Here is a 25827-nt window from a genome sequence, read left to right as displayed (position 1 = left end):
CTTGCAATTCCCAGTCCAGGGGGGGGGGTGATGAAAGGCACTTGGTGCACACTTGAGCCCTTTCGTGCACTTGCACCTCAGGGTATGGTAAATTACTTGTGTTTTAAGAACAAACATGGGGTTAAATTTACCAAGCAGTGAAAATTCGCCAGCAATGGCTTCGCAACCAGTGCAACACTTCGCCAGGCGGAAATTTGCTAGGACAATGCTAATTTACTAAAATGCAAAGTTGATTTCAGAACACTGAACAGTGGCGAATTTTCTATAGCGTTACGTCAGCAATCAAAGCGAAGATGCACTAACATTCAATTATGCCTAGTGCAACTTCGATCAGGCTAACTTGCATACGCAGGAAATTATAAAGTTTAATAGACGTATATGTTGCAGCAAATACATTACATCACACCAGGGAACATTAATAGAGAAAGTCCAGGGAACCTTAATAAAGAAAATATAGTTGTTATAATGCCCTACACATGAGCCCACTGTATAGTTTATGTTCCATATGTTAGAAAATGTATGGGGGAACCTGGCTACCCAAAAAAAAAAATTATAAGGACTTTTGCAGGATATAACCCTGAAAAAAGGAAAAGATGCCAGCATTTTCCACTTAAAGGAGAATTCAACCTGTAATAAAAAAAAAACCCTCCCCCTACCCTGGGTAGACCTCCCTCCCTCCTCCCACCAGCCTATGAAGTGATTGTGTTAAAAAAGGATTTAGTTCCTCACATTTTTATGCAATCTTTTTGTTCAACCCACTGAATTAAAGCTGAAAGTCTGCAGTTCAACTGCATCGGAGTTGTTTCATTTAAAATTAATTGTGGTAATGTACAGAACCAAAATTAGAAAAAAAGTTGTCTCTGTCCAAAGATTTATGGACCTAACTGTAAATCCCACCCTCCCTGTGACATTAGCCTAAGGGCTTTAGCACACAGGCAGATTTAGTCACCAGGCGACTAATCGCCTCTTCTTCAGGGTGACAATCTCCCCGAACTGCCTTCCCCATGCTAAAAGGAGAAAACGCCTGCGGCAATGCACTTGCGGTGCTTCGATTTCCGAAGACGCCCGATATTTCCTTGTGAGGCAACTTCGGAAATTGAATGCCGCGAGTGCATTGCCGCAGGCGGTTTTTTTTTTCATTATAGCAGGCGGAAGGAAGTTCGGGGACTAAATCTCTCTGAATCTGCCCTTAAAGGGATCCTGTCATCGGAAAACATGTTTTTTTTCAAAACGCATCAGATAATAGTGCTACTCCAGCAGAATTATGCACTGAAATCCATTTTTCAAAAGAGCAAACAGATTTTTTTGTATTCAATTTTGAAATCTGACATAGGGCACTTTAGGAGAGAAATGCTTTCTGGCAGGCTGCTGTTTTTCCTTCTCAATGTAACTGAATGTGTCTCAGTGGGACATGGGTTTTTACTATTGAGTGCTACTCTTAGATCTACCAGGCAGCTGTTATCTTGTGTTAGGGAGCTGCTATCTGGTTACCTTCCAATTGTTCTTTTGTTTGGCTGCTGGGGGGGAAAGGGAGGGGGGTGCTATCACTCTAACTTGCAGTACAGCAGTAAAGAGTGATTGAAGTTTATCAGAGCTTAAGTCGCATGACTTGGGGCAGCTGGGAAATTGACAATATGTCTAGCCCCATGTCAGATTTCAAAACTGAATATAAAAACATCTGTTTGCTCTTTTGAGAAATGGATTTCAGTGCAGAATTCTGCTGGAGCAGCACTACTAACGGATTCATTTTGAAAATTTTTTTTTTTCCCATGACAGCATCCCTTTAAGCTGCAAGATCATTATCAGAAGCCTCTCAGTGGCCCGTTTATAGTAATTTGTTTTACCAGGTTCTGTTTGGCGACACGGGGACAGGAAGTGCTAAAGATAAATTGGTTTCATTTTCTTTAGTGCCAAAAATAACTAAAAACATTGAAAAGTCTTAATTAAAAAAGTCAAAGAATGTTTAACACCTATTCACTGATCTTGTATTTAAAAAGCTTACACTGCCTCTTTAAAGATGCTGACACCAGAAATTAAACCTTTTTTACATCTATAATATTATTGTCTTTGCATGATACTTATAATTTTGCCATAAAAGTATTTGCCTGATGCTTCACATTACCTATTCATTACCTATGTTCCTCGATGAGGGGCTGCCATATTTGTGCAGCAGAAGTCTGTTAGCTTTAGAAACTCTTAACAGTCAGGTTGGCAAAACAGTCAGGAACTTCAAGCAATTACTTACAAAAGCAGCCCTATCATTGAAAAATGATCAACATGACCTATAGGTAACTTTTAATGTACATTAATATTTTGAAGAGTTGTTTTTTAGTGTCAGTATCACTTTAAGTTTTGATTATTCACCTTAAAGCAACAATGTACTGAGGTCACAGAAAGTCATCTGTGTAACACTAATAAGGACAAGTGGACAATGATTATTATATATGAAAAAATGTACTTTACATGAAGTCTTGTTTGACACCTGTCTTTTATTTGTAGTTCAGTTTGAGGGCTCAGATTGGCACCATAGTTCTCTCAACATGAGAGAGAGGCTTTTACAGCCAAGTGCAAAGGGTTTCGGACAACTTCAGAAAAACAGCCCATCCTCTAGTCCTGAGATTTCAACTTCCTCAAAACAGTGTGGTGTTTTACCAGATGAATGCATGGCCTACTCAGCAGAAAATGGATCCCTAAATCCTCCACTGCAAACACAGGTGTAAGTATCAGTGCAATGGGAATGCAAACAGCATAATAAAGCAACAATGTGCAAATTATGCAGAGTAACCAAAATAGTGTGTTACTGCAAATTGTTTTTTATAATGAAAGTGTGCAATTAGAAGAAATCTGCTCAGCTTATTACTATCGATCTTGGGTAACCGGGGAAAATTTACTTTAAATACATTTTCAAATTGTGCACATCTTCCCTTAATCCAGATGGTACCATGGAACACTGAACAGACTGGAGGCAGAGAAATATCTACAAAACTGTAGGCTTGGCAGTTTTGTAATTCGAACAGAGCACGATATTGAGTATTTTATGTCAGTCCGGTAAGTGCACAAAATGTACATATTATGCAATAAAGCATAGAACAGTAATTGTCTTACTATAAATAATTACACATTAGTTCCATGATACCAATTGATTTTTCTTTGTCAGTGGGAGCAACAGCACACTACACCTTCAAGTGATATGCATAGAAAATGGGAGCTTCATGCTTGGAGAGAGTGGTCCATCATTTACATGCATCCTTGAGCTTGTTGAGCATTATATGAAGCACCCACTGCTTCTCCAGAATGAGGAACACCTGTTTCTGCAATATAAAATGTTCACAGTAACACAATGACCAAATGGACAAAATATTTATGGAAGAGAATTGAAGACCACATAAGAAGATGCAACTATTTCTCTGAAATATATACAGTACTACGATTGACTCAGTTCTAATGATATATATATTTATACTGTATATAATACATAAAGGCATTGCATATACAGTAACTTCACAACTTTTATACATACAATTATATACTTTCCAACATCGTAAGACTAAATAAAGGGGAGAATTTAGTCAACAATAAAATAAGCTCTGGGTTACGGCGGTCTATCCAAAACACTGGTCTCTTTATGCTATTTGGATTGTCCTGCCTACATAGAGAGAAATTGAAAATGCATTTTCTCCCCAATACTAAGGGATAGAAGAATGTAAAAGATAACTATTCCTTCTGGTTTTTCAGTTTGTGCCTTCTTTTTTAAAAGATCTATCTTACTCCACATATTGTAAGCAAATAATTTTAAAATTTTAAAGCTCCCTGACATTTTGCTCACTATTCTTTATTTCAAGAGCCAGCACATGGGCAGCTACAATACTTCATTTAGAGTGATTCACTATACCAGATAATTCTGTATGCTCATAGGAATTTAACTGTTCCTTTAAAATATATGTGCAGTCACTGATTACTGTTTCACATACTGAGCAGCAAAAAAAAAAAAAAAATTAGTGAGGAAAAATAACACCAATTAGTACACAATCACTGAAAATACCTCCAACTGCTTTACCATCAGTGATAAAGTGAATCACTGGTGGCAAAACATGCGTCACTTCATTATTCCAACTGCTGGTGGAAAAGTATTTGGCTGAGATTAGTCATCCACAGAAGAAGAGCTTTTTTGCGGGCGACTACTCTCCTCATGCTTGATTTCCCTTAGGGCAATGGCTGACAGGGAAATTTATCGTCGGTGATAAAAATGCACGACTGCTGGCAACAAATATCCCAAAAATTACTCTCCATTAGAAATAACTGAAATTGACGGTGGTCCAATCAATGCATCACTTTGTTCTTCCGGAGCTGCCTCAGGAGGATTTAGGATGTAGGTTTACCTGCCATTGATTTTAGTTATTTGGAATGGAGTGGCATTTTCAAGAGATTGCCCACAGTCATGCATATATCTCTTTTGACCACTGCCCTTAAGTGGCGTCTTATCATAACATTAATTGATGGTGTGCTGGGCACCATTCTTATGCAAATCTTAAGTCCAGGACATATGTGCAACCAGTGTGTCTTCACAGATGCCTTAAGTGCCCCAAATAAATCCTGTTTCTTCTTTAAACAATTATTTACATAGGCCAGTGCTGTCCAACTTCTATGGTACCGAGGGCTTGAATTTTTCTAATATACATGGTGGAGGGCCGATAACGGAAGCCAGTGTTTGCCACGCCCTGTTTTTAGACCACACCCACTTTAAACCACACCCATGTTACCGCAAGATCATGTCCACATTAATAGCACACCAAAAAACCAAATGGTCGGTGCTCACTACAGTGATCAGGGCCGGAACTAGAAGTAGGCAGAGTAGGTAGCTGTCTAGGGCTCCATCATTGAGGGGTGCACTTTTAAGGGGATTTTTTTTCGTTTTTTTCAAGCGTTTATTTAATAATTTGTTTCAGTAATCATGGTCACCCAGTTGAGTGGAATCCATCTCCTTCCCCCTCTTGCTGGCAAGTAATAGCCGTCACTAATGTGTTTGATGACACAGAGAGGCAGAGAACTGGCGGCCTGCTTGGTGTGGCTTGCGCTTGCTGCTCTCAGCCTTGCACAGTTGCACAGAACTGAAGACATTCTTTCTATTACTGTAAAGTGTGAAGCTTCCTGCTGGCACAGCCAGGTACAGTTCTGGTGGTGTAATTTAACATAAAATAATTACAATGATGTGCCCCAGCGAATAATCTGTTCGCTAACTCTGTCCAGACCCCTCTCCCATTTTCCCATTGATAGGGTACCCTTAACACCTTTTACACAGAGGCCCTCTGATTACTGTGTCAGTCCCTGTTTTGGTTGGAATCTGTAATCATGGGCCCCATACCAGTTAGGAGGATCCTATATTAGTCCACTGGTGACCTGGGTGGTGGGTCCTATGAACAAGTAAAATGGGGCCCCAATGTAAAAAAAATAATAATAATAATTACAATTTATCTTGGACCAACTAGGCCATGGGGCTCCTGAATGCAGTACTCCCTATACCCACAGTATAATAGCAATAGCTGGTGGCCATTTCAAGTGTCTCATTTCCATCCTGGCTGTCTTCCAGTTGGCACCCTAATCTTACAATGCTCTAGGGATTAAACTCTTCATATTTTCAAAGTTCTTTGCAACTACCCATGGCAAGATGAAGTCTGAGAAGAACTGTTTTCACTTTCTTTTGAGAGTGAAAAAATATTTTTATTTTGACTTTATTTTCTGCTTCTATTAACTACCCATGACACATATGATAATTTTAATATGTGACATGAATCAAATAGGAGTTATGAAGGTTACAAAATAGGATTAAACTTGATGGACATGTGTCTAGTTTTCAATCTTATTTAGTATTTAATCATTTGTAGAATGTATAGAATAGCATGGTAATAATAGTGATAGGGTGGTTTGCTTTTGACAAGTAAAAATATGTTGCCGAGAAAACAGGACCCTTTCAGACACACTATACACTATACATATATATATATATATATATATATATATATATATATATATATATATATATATATATATATATATATATTGTAAATAATGTCACTGAAACACATACAGTGGTGTGAAAAACAATTTGCCCCCTTCCTGATTTCTTATTCTTTTGCATGTTTGTCACACAAAATGTTTCTGATCATCAAACACATTTAACTATTAGTCAAAGATAACACAAGTAAACACAAAATGCAGTTTTTAAATGAGGGTTTTTATTATTTAGGGAGAAAAGAAATCCAATCCCGTGTGAAAAATTAATTGCCCCTTGAACCTAATAACTGGTTGGGCCACCCTTAGCAGCAATAACTGCAATCAAGCGTTTGCGATAACTTGCAACGAGTCTTTTACAGCGCTCTGGAGGAATTTTGGCCCACTCATCTTTGCAGAATTGTTGTAATTCAGCTTTATTTGAGAGTTTTCTAGCATGAACCGCCTTTTTAAGGTCATGCCACAACATCTCAATAGGATTCAGGTCAGGACTTTGACTAGGCCACTCCAAAGTCTTCATTTTGTTTTTCTTCAGCCATTCAGAGGTGGATTTGCTGGTGTGTTTTGGGTCATTGTCCTGCTGCAGCACCCAAGATCGCTTCAGCTTGAGTTGACGAACAGATGCCGGACATTCTCCTTCAGGATTTTTTGGTAGACAGTAGAATTCATGGTTCCATCTATCACAGCAAGTCTTCCAGGTCCTGAAGCAGCAAAACAACCCCAGACCATCACACTACCACCACCATATTTTACTGTTGGTATGATGTTCTTTTTCTGAAATGCTGTGTTACTTTTACGCCAGATGTAACGGGACGCGCACCTTCCAAAAAGTTCAACTTTTGTCTCGTCGGTCCACAAGGTATTTTCCCAAAAGTCTTGGCAATCATTGAGATGTTTTTTAGCAAAATTGAGACGAGCCTTAATGTTCTTTTTGCTTAAAAGTGGTTTGCGCCTTGGAAATCTGCCATGCAGGCCATTTTTGCCCAGTCTCTTTCTTATGGTGGAGTCGTGAACACTGACCTTAATTGAGGCAAGTGAGGCCTGCAGTTCTTTAGATGTTGTCCTGGGGTCTTTTGTGGCCTCTTGGATGAGTTGTCTCTGCGCTCTTGGGGTAATTTTGGTCGGCCGGCCACTCCTGGGAAGGTTCACCACTGTTCCATGTTTTTGCCATTTGTGGATAATGGCTCTCACTGTGGTTCGCTGGAGTCCCAAAGCTTTAGAAATGGCTTTATAACCTTTGAAATTTAACTCAGGTGTGATAAACCACAGTTAAGTTATTTTTTAACAAGGGGGGCAATCACTTTTTCACACAGGCCCATGTAGATATGGAGTTTTTTTTCTCCCTTAATAACGTAAACCTTCATTTAAAAACTGCATTTTGTGTTCAATTATGTTATCTTTGACTAATAGTTAACGGTTTTTGATGAGCAGAAACATTTAAGTGTGACAAACATGCAAAAGAATAAGAAATCAGGAAGGGGGCAAATAGTTTTTCACACCACTGTATAGGAGCAAAGTGGTGCTCAATTTCATATTAATACCCTTCATTTTGAAATAAGTTTGGATGTTGGAGATTCTTTTAGCTGTATAGTGTGTTTCTGAAAGGGCAGAATGACCGCACATGCAGAATGAGCGCAGTGGAGCTCACTGGCGCAATCTTCTTCTCATCAGTAATCTTTCTGAAGAGAGCGGTGTAATGGTAAACCTGGTGTGTTTGCTTCAGAAAGACTACTATAGTTTATATAAACAAGCTACCATGGGGGCAGCCATTCAAAGCTGAAAAAGGAGAAAAGGCACAGGATACACGGTAGATAACAGATATCTCTTCAGCATACAGTGGGATTCTTCAGAATTTATTTGTTTTCTAATATGTGTCCTGTGCTTGAATGGCTGACCCCAGGGCTACACAGCAGCTTGTTTATATAAACTATAGTTGTTTTTCTGAAGCAAACACACCAGTTTCTCGAGTGCAGGGTGCCATTACAAACAGGGCCTCAGGCAGCTCCAGTAGCATTATCAGTGCTGAACACCAAGGTAAAAAAGGCAATGGCGCTACCTGTGTTGATAAAATTGTAACGTCTGAGAGATCAGAATAAAAATGCCCAACCTTGGCTCACAAACATTTGTGATCTAAAACACTAGCAATCCATGTTCCGATCTATGTCACTTTGCTTGACTACTACTGCATCATAATCTGGCAGTAATCCTGTGCTCAAAATCCTCCTCTGGACATCTGCACCAATGCACAATAACTATTTTAACTATAATTGTGTCCTCACTTCTGGACAGTTGTTATTCCTTAACCCAAATATTTCCCTTCCACCTAAAGAACAAGAATATGTATATAGGAGGGTAAAGATTTTTCCAACCAGTCCCCGGGAGGGTTTTGGCAAGCTATTTTTTAACTGGGAGGGGCAGTTTGGCAGTTCGGTATTTGGCTAATGGATGATATCATTCCTCTGATTTAGTGCTGTCCAACTTCTATGGTACAGAGGGCTGCAATTTTTGTTGCCTACGTTTTCTAGCCAAATGGTTGGTGCACACTAATGGGATATCACTCATATGTGAAAAAAGTTAATGTCATATTTAATGATTGAACACCTTGCGGGCCCCTTCCAAATGCTAACAAACCCCCACCAGGTTCACCTCCCACAGGCATATTATAAAACTGTGTAGTACCTAGACGGGTGCCCCACTCCTCCAGATTTGTGCCCACCACCCTAAAAAACTCCTGTCTTTATAACGACTCTGGTGGGTCCCATGGGGCAGGGGGCCTGGATGTGATCATATCCCCTGCACCACCGGTAGTTTCACCATTCACATGAACTTTTGAATTCATTTTTGTTCTAACTTCATTCATAATATTGGAAATGGCTGATATAAATCCCATGCTTTCACTGTTGTGCACAAAGCTTAAAAACACAAGCACTGATTACCAGGATTTGCTGTTCAGTTCCAAAATTGTCGTGTTGATAAATGGCCCCTGACATAAATATATGGTCTCCCAATCACATGGGTAATGTGACATGAATATGAAATTAATTGGTTACCTATGTTCTCTCTCATATTTATAAAGCTCTCCATGACATTATGCAAAGAGCCAAGGTAACCACATTTCTTGACACGGTGCCTCCAATGAGCGTGGACATTCTCCTTGTTCGCTATTATATTTTAACGAATAGAAAACTAAAGTCAATAACACAGGTTTGTGAACATTGTTTTCTTACGCTGCACCTTAACATCTATCTCTTTAGCTATAGCGTGCGCATGATCTTGAGTTACGTCTTCTAATCTCGCTTTCCTTTTCTCGCTTCCGGCAAGCAGCGTCGCCAACATAGATTTCTAAGAACCACTTATCCCGTCATGCCCCGTCCTGCGCATGCGCTGATAATGCACTGCGCCTACTTCACTGATTGAATGTGTCGCTTTGTAATAGTCAGCTGTGCGGTACATTGGCATCTTTGTCATCTAAGCTTAAAAAAAATAAAAAAAGAAGCAAAATGGGGGAACATAAGGTATAGTGCCCATGTATTGTCAGTAAATGTTCTTTCGGAATGTGTGCATTTTTACTTTCATAGCACTGACTGTAATTTGTAACATTGGTACATGATGTATTTCTCTCTATGTGTATACTTGTCCATCTTGCATTTCTTATGCATCCATCTATCGAGCTAACTAGCTATGGATGCATCTATTATAATCTGTCTACCAGGCATCCATCTATTGCCTGTACAAGTATTCACTCACAGTGGTCCTTGATGTGTGAGGGAATGTGCTCTCTGGTTACTTCTCGTCTGTGCTTGCTGGCTTATTGAAAGGGGTGGGTCACGTTTTAGCTAGCTTTTAGTATGTTATAGAATGACCAATTCTAAGCAACTTTTCAATTGGTCTTCATTATTTTTTATAGTGTTTTAATTATTTGTCTTTTTCTTCTGACTCTTACCAGCTTTCAAATGGGGGTCACTGATCCCATATAAAACAAATATTCTGTAAGGCTACAAATGTATTGTTGTTGCTACTTTATATTACTCGCCTCTCCTATTCATATTCCTGTCTCTTATAGAAATCAGTGCATGGTTTCTAGGGTATTTCGGAAATAAGGTACTTTCGAAAGGGTTGGGCTTTGCTGTCACCACTTTTCCTGATTTTTTTCAACTAGAGATAGATTTGGAGGCATTCTATAGGAGAATACGCCTATCAGCTGAATTGGGTGACTTTGGGGTTAATGTTGACCATTTGTCCAATAACTATAGTAACACCTTTTGTTTACAGGATTGGGGTTTATATAATTCGAGTACATATATGCCATCTAAAAATAACCATATTGTGGAAACATATATTCATGGTGTTAAAACAGAGATAATGAAACTTGAGGATAGATTCAAAAGGAATGAAATTCGAATACCGAGAGAAAATATTTCTAATGATGAAAGACAGGCCCTTTTGTCCTTACAAAACCGCAAGGATTTGGTGATTAAACCTGCAGATAAGGGGGGAGCAGTGGTCGTCATGGATAAAAAATTTTATGTGGATACAATTAGAGAAATGCTAAATGATACAAGTACATATCAACGACTAACCACTAATCCCCTCTTTTCTATACAGAGAAATATTAAGGAATGTGTCGATCATGCATTACATCTGGAGGTGATAGATAATAAATTGGCAATGTATCTGATACAATCTAATCCTATTACACCAGTTCTATACATACTCCCGAAGATCCACAAAAATGTTGATAAACCACCAGGGAGGCCTATCGTGGCAGGTGTGAACTCTGTATTTTGCCCGTTGGCAAAATTTTTGGATAAAATACTTCGGGAGTATGTATTTAATACTAAATCCTATATCAGGGATACCAACGACTTCATTGATAGAATTAACAAGATGAGAGATTTACCAACACATGCTATCCTTGTGACATTAGATGTTGAGAGCCTCTACACCTCCATCCCACACGAGGGGGGTGTTGAGGCTATCACTCATCACTTAAGCCAGGATGGCACCCTGGATGGAGCCCAAAGAAGATTTCTAGTGACTTTGTTACAATTTGTACTATGTAAAAATTACTTCCTTTTTCAGGATGATTACTATCTACAAATCAGGGGTACCGCCATGGGATCGAATGTTGCCCCGTCCTATGCAAATTTGTTTATGGATTTATTTGAACAAAAATTTGTGTATAACGATAATGGATATAGATGTCACTGTAAATGCTGGTTTCGCTACATAGATGATGTCTTTGCAGTTTGGACGGGGCAACATTCAGAGCTCATGGAGTTTGTGGAAAGATTAAATGGTTACACCACATATATCAAATTTACCATACATTGTGATGCAGTAAGTATCCCATTCTTGGATGTAATGGTTAAAAAGACCACAGAAGGCTATTTGGATACAGATTTATTTGTTAAAAATACAGACAGAAATACACTGCTTAGATATGATTCTTTTCACCCTTCCCATGTCAAGAAGTCTCTTCCCAAGTCGCAATTTCTTCGAGTAGAACGTATAGTAAAACATCGACAACAACGTTACATAAGGATAACTGAAATGAAAGAAAAATTTAAATCAAGAGGGTACCCTGAGAGGGTGTTAGAAAGGATGGAGAGTGAGAATAGACAGCTGGGACAGAGTAGTGATAGGGTCGTACACCAAAAGAGGCGGAGAATTCCGTTTGTTAACCAATTTAATACCTTAAGCGGTGAAATCTCGAAAATTATAAAGAAAGATTGGAGCTTACTGGCCAATAACATCACCGATAAGGATATTTTTAAATCCTTACCAGTCATGTCATATACACGGTCAGACACAATTGGGGCAAAATTGGTGAAGGCGGATTTGGGGCCTTCTACGGGTTATAAACAAACCTTTTTGAAAAAACAAAAAAATGGAACCTTCCCATGCTGTGGATGTAACCATTGCAGCAATGTGGTTAAAGGTGAATGGATACATCATCCTCTAAAAGGGACCCGCATCCCAATTAAAGGTTTTTATACCTGTGCCTCTACCTATGTAGTGTATAGTTTAAAATGCCCCTGTGGAAAAAAATATATGTTGGGAAAACCATACGTTGCTTCAAGGATAGATTAACAGAACACAAGTCAGCCATCAGGAATAAATTGAACCAGCCGGTAGCCAAACACTTTAACGAAAATGGCCACACAATCAGTCAGTTGCGTTTTCAAATATTGGACTCAGTGTCAAAGAGGAGACGTGGGGGAGATCGTGGCGATGAGTTGCTGCGCAAAGAGGCCCATTGGATAAAGAAACTGGGCACCATGTCCCCACAGGGTTTAAATCAGGAATATGATCTGAGTCCATTTTTATTTAAACAATAATTGTAAAGAAAATATTTTATCTTTTGCAGGTTTCATTCACTTCTTCTTTCTACTCGGGAGTGTGTTATTATCTTGAATGGACAGTACCATATGACAGATAAGCCAATTGTTTATACCATACAGAGCTTGTAAAAAAAAATATAAAGTATAAGTCTATGATGGATATATTTGTACTAAAACAATATGTGTAGAATGAAACACTGTTAAATATTTTAATGATACTTTGTTATAATGTGGCTTTTGTGGATACTATGTTATAATATGGTCTAACACTAGGTGGCGGTGTATTTTAGGCTATTTAAAGCCAGGTGATTATTGAATTTTATGCTTGACAAAGAGTGGAGTGCCACTCGAAACGTTGCACTATGTTGCTATGCTGCTATGCAATGCTTTGCAAATAATAAAGGCGGTCTTAATGAAAAATTGGAGTGCTGTCGATGGATATACTTCTATTTCGGACCCTAGCAATCCAATTGCTGACACTACAAACAGGAGAGCTGCTGAACAAAGAGCTAGATAACGAAAGACCATAAATAATAAAAAAATAAAACCCAATTGCAAATTGTCTCAGAATATCACTCTCTACATCATACTAACAGTTAACTCAAAGATGAACAACCCCTTTAACATATGGGCAAATGCAGGGCCTTGTAAACATATTCAGACCTATTCTGAATAACAATCCTACCCCTATATTTTTATTTCAAAGCACGGAAACAGAGAACTAGATTTTTTTAATGTCTCATTGTTTTATGTTTGAAAATAAATCATAAATATATAAAACATTAGCATAAGTATTAAAGCCACACACTTGAATATTTTATTGAGCTTTCTTTTTTTGCAGCAATACAAAATAATATATTTTTGTGTGTGTTAAAGGGGTTGTTCACCTTTGAATTAACTTTTAGTACGATGTACAGAATGATATTCTGAGACCTTTTGCAATTAACTTTCTTTTTTTTTTTTTTTTTTATTATTCGTGGTTTTTGAGTTATTTAACGTTTTATTCAGCAGCTCTCCAGTTTGCAATTTCAACCATCTGGTCGCTAGGGTCAAATTACCCTAGCCTAGCACATGCCTTGATTGGAATAAGAGACTGGAATATGAATAGGAGAGGGCATGAATAGAAAGATGAGTAGTAAAAGCAGCAAGAACAATACATGTGTACCTTTATAGAGCATTTGTTTTTAAGAAAGGCCAGTGACCCCTATCTGAAAACTTGAAAGAGTCAAAAGAAGAAGGCAAATAATTAAATAAATAAATATATAAAAAATAAATAATGATGACCATTGAGGAATTAAAAAGTTGCTAAATACTGTCCATTCTATAATATACTAAGGGCTCTTACAGACGAGCGTTTTTACCTGCGCTCCCGTGTTCCGTTTTTCTGCGTTCAGCCGCAGGGGAGCGCAGGGATAGACGCATTACATTTTTTCCAATGGGGCTGTACCCACACAGGCGCGTGTAAGCGCCGAACGCAGGAAAAATGCAGCATGTTGCGTCTCAACCTGCGTTTGGCGCCTACACGCGCCTGTGTGAGTACAGCCCCATTGGAAAAAATTTAATAAACGCTCATCTGTAAGAGCCCTAAAAGTTAACTTAAAGGTGAACCACCTTTTATGTATGGTGATGGTGTTGTCATAAAGTGGGGTATCTAAACATATGCTTAAAGAGGGACATATACCCTCTTCGTGTTGACAAGGATAAATAATATGTGGTGCCTAATTTAAATTCAGACTAAAAAGCATTGTTGTGTTTAAAAATTGTGCTTTTATTGAAGCCTCCCATATAGATCCTGTCTGTTACAAATGAGCAATAAGTTTCTTAGAGGTTCTTCTCCGGAGACACAGTAATATATGGATAGCTTGTCACTACTGCCTTCACACAGTGGAAGAAACAGTGCAGTTTCAGTGCTGCTTATCTAAATGATTGGGATTGACTTACATACAAAGTATTGCTGTAAACAATAATTAAATTATGCCCTCATTGTGCTTGATTTCTTTTGTTGAAAAGTACACAAAAGGTACATTTTAGAATAAGGAAGACTCCAGAAGTTATCAAATGGAACGTGTTATTTTAATTATAAACACAAGATTACAAGGTTTTTAACCACAGTTTTTAACCTAGGCACCAGGTACCTGCAAGGGTATGGTAATCATTGAGGGGTACCAATTTGTGAGGTACTCCCTAGTGCTGTTATCTCTAACTTCCTATCACAGGCTTTTCTCTTTTAAAAACACGACAGCCTAGGGGACCTTCATGCTGAATGAATACTGAAATCTTCATTGCTCCAAGGTACCCTTGTAATGTTAGTTGAAGTTGAGTGCAAGGCCAGGGTAGCGCTTGGCTATTTGCACTCTTTGTGAAAGTACAGTATGCAGCCCCAGTGTGTTTTTAAAGATTAATGTGGTTAGGAGGTTAAAGATTATTGTCACATTACTGCGCATTCAGATGGTTACCAATGCCAAAGACACCTGCTCGGAAATGACAGGAGTTATTGCATGTGCTCTGTGGCCAACCAGCTGAGGGAACTACTTGGAAAAAATACAATATGGTTCTATTAGGAACATAGCCCAGGCCAGTGTTTCTCTTGGCCAAATAATGCGCTGACCCTGAGTTCCTGTTCCTAATAGTGCTATGCCAACACTGATAGGCCACGTGTGGGGAGAAGGTAGAGGCCTAGGGAGACATAACTTAATGCTGATAATCAAAGAGGGCTCAGGCCAAAGAATGCCCAAAGTGATGACTTGCAAACTCAAATTAGCTTAAATTGTCACATATATACTCTAATTAATACAGGTATGGGACCTATTGCTCAGGACCTGGGGTTTTCTGGATAACAGATCTTTCCGTAATTTGGATCTTCATACCTTAAGTATACTAGAAAATTATGTAAATATTAAATAAACCTAAAAAGCTGGTTTTGCTTCCAATAAGGATTAATTATATATTCTGTGGATCAAGTATAAGGTACTGTGTTATTATTAGAGAGAAATAGAAAATAAGTTTTGAGTATTTGGATTATTTCATTATAATGGAGTCTATCGGAGACGGCCATTCCATAATTCGGAGCTTTCTGGATAACAGGTTTCCAGATAACGGATCCCATACCTGTACATTCATTTCTCTTTTTTTTCCTATGTAAGGATGACCTTCGGAAAATGATTACTATTCTAGCGCTAAAGAATGAGGAGATTCAGAACTTTATTTACAATCTTAAACAGATGACAGAGAATGTGGAGGTATGTGGTGCCATTTTTCCTATTATGCCCTTTTAATTACACTTGATACCTGACTCTTTCCTGTTGATTTGTCCAGGAGAACTCTACCCGTGTTCAAGGGGAACTTGAAGGAGAGTTTCAGTCTCTGTACAGTCTGCTGGATGATCTGAAGGAGGGTATGTTAATGAAGATCAAACAAGAACGTGCTAGTCGGATATATGAACTACAGGTAATGAAGTTTTATATAGCCCTTTTTTTCAAGTAACTTTAGTGACTACAGTAAAATTAGACCACCCAATGTGGCCTAATACAAACCCCTTTACATTTTGTGTTTGGTCAGTCTAATAAAAAGTAAAATTGAACTATATGCACAGATGTTTAAAAACAGAGTATTATTCCATACAAAATTTAAAGAACAATACCCATTTTTCAACAAGAATTCCGTGCTTGTGTTGAACATATATTTGCATATTTGTTTTAAATTACAAAAGCTGTTTTGTAAATGTTACCAACCACTTGATGAAACATTAAACTTCTCTATTACCATGCCATCAGTTAGTCTCAAAACTGTTTCTTTATGCATACCTCCTGCAGGGTTGCATTGTGCCATTGTACATTTCTTTAGGTCACCTTCTGTTGGAGATCACCATAGGTGCATGCACAACTGAAGCTGATCCATACCTGGCTTCAACTGCGCATTCTCTGTAACAACTTTTTTTGATTAAAATGACATCATAGTTTATCACACCATCTGGTTGGTTTCCGGCTTTTGTGGATAAAAGTAAAGTTCTCAGTGGACCCAAAAGAATAGAACTATTTTGTTTGCGATTTGTGGTCAAATTGGGCATGATTCAATCTTTTGACCCCTACACTAAAGGTGGCCATAGACGTAACAATTACGATCTTTCTTGGAAAAGATCTTTCCAAGAAAGATCATTGTTTCAATACACACGTGTAGAGCTGAATCGGCAGATATACAGTAGAAACAATAGAATTCTACCTGTATCTGACAATTCAGCACTAACAATGGGTGATGTTTGGGTGCCTTCAGAGGCACCCAATCAAAATTTTCCATCCAGCCCGATCGACGAGCCAACCAATATCCAAGGCTTCTGCCAATATCGGTTGGCTCGTTTCCCACCATACACACAACGAATATAGTATGAAAATTAATTTCATATAATATTATCTGTGCGTCTATGGCCACCTTAAGGGGTCTATTTACTAACATTTGGATTTTTTTCATTAATCATATTTTTTCTCTAAAAATTAAGGTTTTTTATTTTTCTAAAACTCTAAAAATTTGAGATTTATTAAGTATAAAAACCACGAAAAAATGCAAACAAAACTTTACCAAACTTTAACTTTAAGTCAATGGGAGTAGCACTGATCCTATTGAACCTTTTTTAAGACTTTTAGAGATTTTCCAGTGTTTTATTCCAAAAAACTTAACCCTAACTTTATTTGCTTATTTTTAGCACATCATTTTTTTTTACTTTCATACTTTTTATATACAGATATTTTAAAGGGATCAGTTAATGCACTGAAATCAGTTTTCCAAAATAGCAAACAGACTTTTTTATAATTCATTTTGAAATCTGACTTGGGGCTAAACATCTTGTTCATTTCCCAGGGGCCCCCAGTCATGTGACTTGTGCACTGATAAACTTCAGTCACACTTTACTGCCGCACTGCAAGTTGGAGTGATATCACCCTCTCCCTTTTCCCTCCATCACCCTAACAATAGAACAATGGCAACTATATATATATATATATATATATATATATATATATATATATATATATATATATATATATAAAAATGTTCAGAAAGTACCTGCACTCAATCCCTTCTAGTTCGTGGTGGGTGCTGGGTCAAGTTTATGACATACGATCTTCAAAATGGATCCGCACTCCAAATAGTTCAATCAAAGTGAATTTTATTGAATCATCACTCACGTGTCCAACGTTTCGCCCCACATTAGGACCTTTATCAAGGATAAGTGCAAGTGGTTGTGTGAATACTTAAAGGACCAGTAATATCAAAAAATGAAATTGTTTTAAAATTATAAAAATATAATGCAGTGTTGCCCTGTACTAGTAAAACTGGTGTGTTTGCTTCAGAAACATTACTATAGTTTATATAAAAAAGCTGCTGTGAAGCCGTGGGGGCAGCCATTAAAACATAACATGAATATATATTCAAACCTTTAATAAATGGGCCCCATAATGATGAGATTACTTTGCATGTCTACACATGTGTGACAGCCATAACAGAGTGAAACATGATCTTATCTGAAGGTTTTGTTAATTAAAAGTAACATTTAATAAACTTTCACATTAGGAATTCCAGGGTTAGCTGAGTATATTTTGACAGTGTTCTTTGCAGCAAATGTACTGTCTTATTGCTTTCATGTAATTTCATAAAAATATCACTATTACTCAATAGTTATGCTATATTTTTTCATTAAAATTCAGTTGTATCGCTATTTTAGAACCAACTAACTGCCTGCACCAAAGCACTGGAGAGCTCTGAGGAACTTCTGGAAACTGCCAACCACACAATTGTAGCATCTGAGACAGATGGCTTTTCACAGGTACCTCATGGTTTAGTATATTTGCATAAACTGTTATTTTTGCCTTTCTTAAAGGGGTGGTTCAACTTTAAGTTAACTTTTAGTATGTTATAGAATTGCCAATTCTAACCAACTTTTCTATTGGTCTTCATTATTTTTTTTATATAGTTTTCAAATTATCTGCCTTCTTCTTTTTCCAGCTTTCAAATGGGGGTCACTGACCCCATCCAAAAAAACAAATGCTACAAATATATTGTTATTGCTACTTTTTATAATCTGTCTATTCATACCCTCCCCTATTCCTACTCCAGTCTCTTATTCAAATCAATGCATGGTTGCTAGGTTAGTTTGGACCCAAGCAACCAGATGGCAGACATTGCACATTATAGAGCTGCTGAATATAAAGCTAAATAATGTAAAAACCACAAATAATACAAAATTGAAAACTAATTGCAAATTATCTCAGAATTTCACTCTGTACATCATACTAAAAGTTGACTCAAAGGTGAACAACCCCTTTAAACATTATGACACTGGACACTTTCTCATGCATATTGCTACAACAATACAGATTATTCATTAGCAAATTGTGTGATCCTGGTATATTCCCAGGAAGAGTTCTTAAGTGTAGAATCGTGCATCTGATCAGGCCCCCTTGAGTAAAACAAAATGCGGGTAGTGAGTAGGTTGGTGGAAAATTTTAACTGCCAAGGTACCCTCTGTCAGTGTATAGTGCATCAGCAGATGAGGAAGTAAAGAGCCACAGGCAGAATAGAAGCGCAGTCGTACCATGTATGGCCCATGCCTGGTACACTATACGTCCTTGTGGGCCGATAGGCCAGATAGCAAACACTGTTGGCCAATGTATGGCTTCTTTAACCCAGTGGATGTCAGAGATTTTGAGTTCAGAACACCCTTGGAGGTCCAACCTTGGATGAGACCCCCCCCTTTAGCTTATACCAAGGTTACATATATATAGGAAAACACCTGTAATTCAGCCACAGTTGCAAAATGTGAAGTAAAGCAAATACGCTTTCATTCTAATGAACTAACCTAACTCACCCTATCTGACAAGCTGGGCTTTCAGGTGTACAGTATCTAGGAGAGCCAGCAAGATCTTACCCTAACTGGATCCCAACTCATTCTGAGTGGGATCCTGGAGGTGGTTGCACATATGTCTGGCCCTTTACTCATACAGGTTCCAGAAATATGGACGTGTCCTTAAAGGAAAACTATACCCCCCAAACAGCGTAGGTCTCTATAAAAAGATATTGCATAAAACAGCTCATATGTAAAACCCTGCTTTATGTAAATAAACCATTTACATATTAATATACTTTTCTAGTAGTATGTGTCATTGGGTAATCATAAATAGAAAATTGCCACTTTAAAATATAAGTGTCGACCCCTGGGATCATACTGTGCACACAAACAAACCAACAAACCATACTTGTTAGGTCACAGGAGCCAATTAACAGACAGAGTTGTGTCTTTTGCTTCAACGCTTATTCCTGTTACAGTTAGAGTTGTAGTATTTCTGGTCAGGTGATCTCTGAGGCAGCACAGAGACCATAACAAAATGGTGGCTCAAGGCAAGAGATGTAAAAGGGCAAGATTTACTTAAATATATATTCCAGTTTAATAAGATTCTATAATATGCCACTTAATATGATGTAAACTATCTGTTGCTTAAGTGTTCATTTTGGGGGTATAGTTTTCCTTTAAGCAGTATCAAGGGGTACCTGTACATAGTTTCTGGTCTCTTACTCAATTCATACAGGTTCCTGAAATATGAATGTGTCCCTTTTACATTTACTGAAGATGGAAATGTTTTAAAATATAGAATCCACATCCGTCAAGTCAGAAGCCTCTGTTTAGGAAATCCCAATCACAGCCTTGGACTAATTCAACCACACAGGAACAGATTCACTTAGGGCAATGGCACACCAGGATACATCTCCTCTTCTGCGAGCGACAAATTTCATGTAAATGCCTTCCCACCTGAGTGAATTGCTGGTGGTAAAACTCAAGTGTATTAATCTATGCCTTCAGATGACCATGAAACTATGTACTTTTGGACTTAGGGTATGCAAAAAGTAATGCTTTTATATGATATTTATGTCCAAAAGTACTTAGTTGTATGGTCAACTGAAGGTGTAAATGAATACATGCCACACAGAGTGTCCCAATATAAACAGTAGCAGTATGTATTAATTTATGCTTTCAGATGACCATGTATCTATGTACTTTTGGGCTTATACTGTATCTCATATTAAACCATTTTTTTGCATACCTATGCATTTGTATTACATAGGAACATAGTAAGTTAGGTTGAAAAAAGGCACATGTCCATCAAGTTCAACCTTTTTACTGTTTTTACCCTGCCTAACTGCCAGTTGATCCAGAGGAAGGCAAATCACCCCATCTGAAGCCTCTCCAATTTGCCTCAGAGGGGGGAATATTCCTTCCTGACTCCAAAATGTCAATCGGACTAGTCCCTGGATCGACTTGTACTATGAGCTATCTTCTATAACCCTGTATTCCCTCACTTGCTAAAAAGCCATCCAACCCCTTCTTAAAGCTATCTAATGTATCAGCCAGTAAAACTGATTCAGCGGAACATCTTTTCTTCTAAACGGAATGGGTGACCTTGTGTAAGCTGGAAAGACCTATTTGTACATAAAGCATTAGAGAGATTATTATATGATCCCCTTATATATTTATACATAGTTATCATATCACCCCTTAAATGCCTCTTCTCCAGTGTGAACATTTCCAATCTGGCCAGTCTTTCTTCATAGCTAAGATTTTCCATACCTTTTACCAGCTTAGTTGCCCTTCTCTGTACCCTCTCTAATACAATAATGTCCTGTTTGAGTGATGGAGACCAAAACTCTACTGCATATTCTACATGGGGCCTTACCATTGCTCTATAAAGTGGAAGAATGACCGCTTCCTGCCGTGAATCAATGCCCCTTTTAATACAGCTCAAGACCTTATTTGGCCTTGATGCTACTGACTGGCATTGCTTGCTACAGCCAAGTTTATTATCTACAAGGACTCCAAGGTCCTTTTCCATAATGGATTTGCCTAGTGCAGTCCCATTAAGGGTAAAAGTGGCTTGGATATTTTTACATCCCAGATGCATGACTTTACATTGAATCTAATTTGCCACTTAGCTGCCCAGATTGCCAGTTTATCAAGATCCTGTTGCAAGGATGCCAGATTCTGGATGGAATTTGTTGGGCTGGATAGTTTTGACATTACTTACAAAACCCTCCTCTAAGTCATTAATAAACAAGTTAAATAAAAGTGGACCCAATACTGAGGGACCCCACTTAGAACATTACTCCAAGTAGAGAATGTACCATTAACAACCACCCTCTGTACCTGATCCTATAGCCAGTTTCCTATCCATGTGGAAACTACTTCATTAAGCCCAACAGACCTTAGTTTAGAAAGCAGTCGTTTGTGGGGCACGGTATCAAATGCTTTGGCAAAATCCAAATAGATCACATCTACTGCCCCCCCACTGTTCAGCATCTTACTTACCTCATCATAAAAAGCAATCAAATTTGTCTGACATGACATATCCTTCATAAAGCCATGCTGATTACTGCTCATAATGCCATTCACTAGGACAAAATTTTGAATGTGATCCCTTAACAAGCCTTCAAATAATTTGCCCACCACAGATGTCAAACTTACTGGCCTATAATTGCCAGGCTCAGATCGTATTCCCTTTTTAAATTTTGGAATGACATCAGCTTTTCTCCAATCCATAGGTTCCATATCAGATGAAAGTGAATCTGAGAAAATCAGAAATAGGGGCTGGTCTAAAACGGAACTAAGCTTTCTTAGAACCCGGGGGTGTATGCCATCAGGGCCTGGAGCCTTGTTTACATACATTTTTATTAAAGCTTTATGGATCATATCCTGAGTCAGCCATTGACTAGATTGAGCTGAGCCATTAGTGCCGTTATGAAGTGAGCCTAGAAACTCCTCTATTGTATACACTGAAGAAAAGAACTGATTTAGCACATTTGCCTTTTCTCCACCGGAATGCACTCTTCATTTCCTTTCTTTGCCTTCCGGATTGCTGATTTACATTATAGTGTTTATATTCATCAAATGCAGCTTCTGTCCCAACAGACTTGTAGTTTTTAAATGCCTTTCTCTTCTTTCCTATTAACTTCTTTACTTTTATATTAAGCCACATAGGGTGATTCTTAGAGCTTCTACATTTACTCCTTAAGGGAATAAATTGAGAACCGTAATGATTTAATATAATTTTAAATGACAACCATTTCTGTTCTGTGTTTTTAGCTGTAAACTTTATGCCCCAATTGATGCTCTGAAGGGCAGCCCTCAAGGCACTATAATTAGCTTTTCTAAAATTCATGGTTTTAGTTGCGCCAGTGTATATTTGTTTTTTGCACCAGACATTAAATGATATAACATTATGGTCACTATTACCCAAGGGTATGTGACTTGCACATTTGCTATAAGTTCAGCAAACATAGGTATGGATGGAGCACATAAGACGCAGTCTCTGTCGCAAATAATTATTTATTGAATCATCTTATGTGCTCCATCCATAATAAAGGATCCTTGTGATCCGAAACAAGTTGTAAACTTTATGCCCCAATTGATGCTCTGAAGGGCAGCCCTCAAGGCACTATAATTAGCTTTTCTAAAATTCATGGTTTTAGTTGCGCCAGTGTATATTTGTTTTTTGCACCAGACATTAAATGATATAACATTATGGTCACTATTACCCAAGGGTATGTGACTTGCACATTTGCTATAAGTTCAGCAAACATAGGTATGGATGGAGCACATAAGACGCAGTCTCTGTCGCAAATAATTATTTATTGAATCATCTTATGTGCTCCATCCATAATAAAGGATCCTTGTGATCCGAAACAAGTTGTGATTCAATAAATAATTATTTGCGGCAGAGACTGCGTCTTATGTGCTCCATCCATACCTATGTTTGCAGAAATTGTCTGTGGGTCTTCTGGTGTGACCTGACTGGAGCGTGAGCACGATACACAGGTGAAGGTGACTGAACGAATTTGCTGAAAGCTACATTTGCTATAAGGTTTGAGATCACTAGATCCAGAATAGAATTTTTTCTGGTTGGCTCCTCAACAAACCCGTGCGATAAAATTGTCATGCATCAAGTTTATAAACTTGTTCCCATTAACTGATCTGGCAGTACTGTTGCTCCAGTCAATATCTCGGTAATTAAAATCCCCCATTATCATTACTAGTTACCAAAACTAGCAGCCTTTTCTATTTGCATCAGGAGCTTAGCCTCCTCCTTGTCACTTAATTTAGGGGGTCTATAGCATACTCCTACAATTCATTTTCTGGACTCTTTACAATTGGTGAAGAACTCTACCCATAAGACTTCTACCCCCTCATTTTCTTAATACATAAACTCCTCCTTTATATAAGCTTTTAAATCCTGCCTAACAAACAGACATACCCCTCCTCCTTTTCTATTGCCTCTGTCCCTCTGAAACAAATAATAGCCGCTGATATTAACTGCCCAGTCATTTAGCCATGTTTCGGCCACAACAATCACATAATATTTTCCCTCCAGCACCAGCACCTCCAGCTCTACCATTTAATTAAGTAGTGTTCAGAGTAACTTCTAAATTGTCTATAATGGCAAATTGCCATACAGAGGTTGAGTAAAATTATACAGGCTTCAAAATGAAATAACTGGAACAGGCTTAACTCAGAGTACACTGCCTTCATCCATTTTATTTGATTTTCAGTTACTGCAGGCATTTATAGTTGAACCATGCTTTAAAGTTGTAATGTTTGTTAAATATCCCCCTTAGTTCAAAACAAGGTTGCAAAACATTGTGTTCCAAAAATATCTAAACAAAACAAAAAAAATGTTCACCACTAACAGCATCTTAATTGACCATCAAGCTTGGCTTTCAGGTAGATATAGGAGAGCAAGAGAGAACTCTCCTCAAGTCTGTCCCTATCTGAAATTTAAGCTGAGTCCCCTTAGTATAGATCTGGTCCTTCTGGTGGCAGCCACATAGTTTGTGTACTACTTCTGTAACGAATGCCTCCTACACCCCACTAAATGACAGGCACATTTTCTTTGAGTTACTAATACATTCCTTAATAAATTTGAAGAACACTTTAGTATAGTTTCATAGAGTGTTAGTATACAAGTCCAGAATGGAAAACCAAATTAAAAGAAAGAAGTATTACAGACAGAGAGCATGAAAGTGCATGAGCTGTCTGGGTGTAAAGTGAGATTTGAAATAGGTTGTTTGATGCACTGAATGCAATAACTTCTTCCTCCATAATTTCCTTCTCTTTCTCTGTCCCTCTCTTGCTTCCAAGGCTGCCAAGCAAATAAAGGATAGGTACAGTAACCTAAACAATCCAGCACTAACATAGAGTACGGAAAACAAGGGGGGCTCTCTTGCGTTCAGTAACAAACCGTATTTCTGTGTTGATTCTCTTTTTTCTTTTCCTCAGTTTCTTTGCCTCTTTATTTTTCATTTTCTCCCCTACTCTAGTTGAATCCTATTATCAATGTAATATTTGTATTTGTTTTGTTCATATTAGTTCTACTTACTTTACCCATAGGGTCTTTTACTTTCATATTGCAATTGCTGCTTTGCATTTTCTCGATCTTCCGATCTCCCATTTGCCTCACCACCATACACATACTTTTTTTGCCTAATTGATGTGACCCTCTGGCTTTTATTTTCCATTTATTCCCTTCATACTTTTATGACTTTGACATTCTTTACGCTACATCTTTTGCTTCCTGTAGTTTCTTTATTTTACTTTGTTTTTCCTTATGCATGCTTCTTCTTCGTCATATCATCTTCCTTCTTCTAGACTGTCATCTTTGAACTAAATTATTTACCCTTCCTCAATTACATGTGATATATTTACAATGTTCCCTTCTCTAATCTTCAGCATTACAATGGCACCTGCATTCCGCTTGTCTCTTAAAGCCAAAGTGACAGACAACATGAGTCACTTAATGGTGGATTTCACCCAGGAGAGAAGCCTGTTGCAGAACCTGCACTTTCTGCCTGGTAACAGACACTTGTAATATGCATTTTGTTTTTATTCTATTTCATGTAGTGTTTATATATCACATAGAGCTTCAGAGAGATTGTTAAACATTCACATGAGTTCATGCCCCATTACTGGTTATAATATAATGTTTCTTCGATACAGATAGACAGGGATAACTTACACAGTTAATATTTTCATTCTCTTTTTGTCCTAATCATTTTCTCTATGCTCACAAATTGTGTTCGTTTGTTATGCTTAGTCCCTAGCACACCAGAAATAATAGTCCCAGACTGCTGTGTGGTTAATAACAGCATATCCCTTGTATGGAGCATGCCAGACGGCGAGGACAGTGGAATCCAGCACTATGTACTCGAGCATCGAAAAAACAACTTTCCTGGACCACCTCGTGCTAAGGAAGAACAGCCATGGATGGTAGTTGAGGGAATACAGGGCACTGAGCACACACTGACCAGTAAGAGAAACAGATTTTCTCGACAAGATAATGGAAACAACTAGTGGGTTGGGGGTTGGTTGTAAAGAAAAGTTAATGGAAAGCAGATTGGTACAATGCTGTAGAAGTGTAATTTAATTAAAATGCACAGCATTGCA

General features: G+C 38.0%; 2 protein-coding genes across 2 annotated transcripts; both read left to right on the top strand.

The window, feature by feature from the left end:
• Positions 1–2492: 2492 nt before the first annotated feature.
• On the top strand, positions 2493–3671 carry LOC121398557 (SH2 domain-containing adapter protein F-like). The gene is made up of 3 exons (XM_041577592.1): positions 2493–2716; positions 2935–3048; positions 3158–3671. Exons 1-3 carry the CDS (start codon positions 2541–2543, stop codon positions 3342–3344), a joined length of 477 nt encoding a protein of 158 aa, XP_041433526.1. The 5' UTR covers positions 2493–2540; the 3' UTR covers positions 3345–3671.
• A 21449-nt stretch (positions 3672–25120) lies between these two features.
• On the top strand, positions 25121–25756 carry LOC121398838 (fibronectin type III and SPRY domain-containing protein 1-like). Its single transcript, XM_041578252.1, has 2 exons — positions 25121–25235; positions 25478–25756. Exons 1-2 carry the CDS (start codon positions 25121–25123, stop codon positions 25732–25734), a joined length of 372 nt encoding a protein of 123 aa, XP_041434186.1. The 3' UTR covers positions 25735–25756.
• The last annotated feature ends 71 nt before the right edge of the window (positions 25757–25827 follow it).

This window comes from Xenopus laevis, chromosome 1S (assembly GCF_017654675.1).
Source record: "Xenopus laevis strain J_2021 chromosome 1S, Xenopus_laevis_v10.1, whole genome shotgun sequence".
Classification (NCBI taxonomy): Eukaryota; Metazoa; Chordata; class Amphibia; order Anura; family Pipidae; genus Xenopus; species Xenopus laevis.
The sequence above is the reverse complement of the archived record's forward strand: the minus strand, read 5'-3'. Positions and strand labels throughout refer to the sequence as shown.

What these genes read in the sequence shown, in the direction of transcription:
- LOC121398557 (XM_041577592.1), top strand. Translation starts at nt 2,541, where the DNA reads ATGAGAGAGAGGCTTTTACAGCCAAGTGCAAAGGGTTTCGGACAACTT. An exon ending in CCTCCACTGCAAACACAGGT is followed by an intron (nt 2,717 to 2,934) that starts GTAAGTATCAGT and finishes CCCTTAATCCAG; the next exon opens with ATGGTACCATGGAACACTGA. An exon ending in GAGTATTTTATGTCAGTCCG is followed by an intron (nt 3,049 to 3,157) that starts GTAAGTGCACAA and finishes TTTCTTTGTCAG; the next exon opens with TGGGAGCAACAGCACACTAC.
- LOC121398838 (XM_041578252.1), top strand. Translation starts at nt 25,121, where the DNA reads ATGGCACCTGCATTCCGCTTGTCTCTTAAAGCCAAAGTGACAGACAAC. An exon ending in GAACCTGCACTTTCTGCCTG is followed by an intron (nt 25,236 to 25,477) that starts GTAACAGACACT and finishes TGTTATGCTTAG; the next exon opens with TCCCTAGCACACCAGAAATA.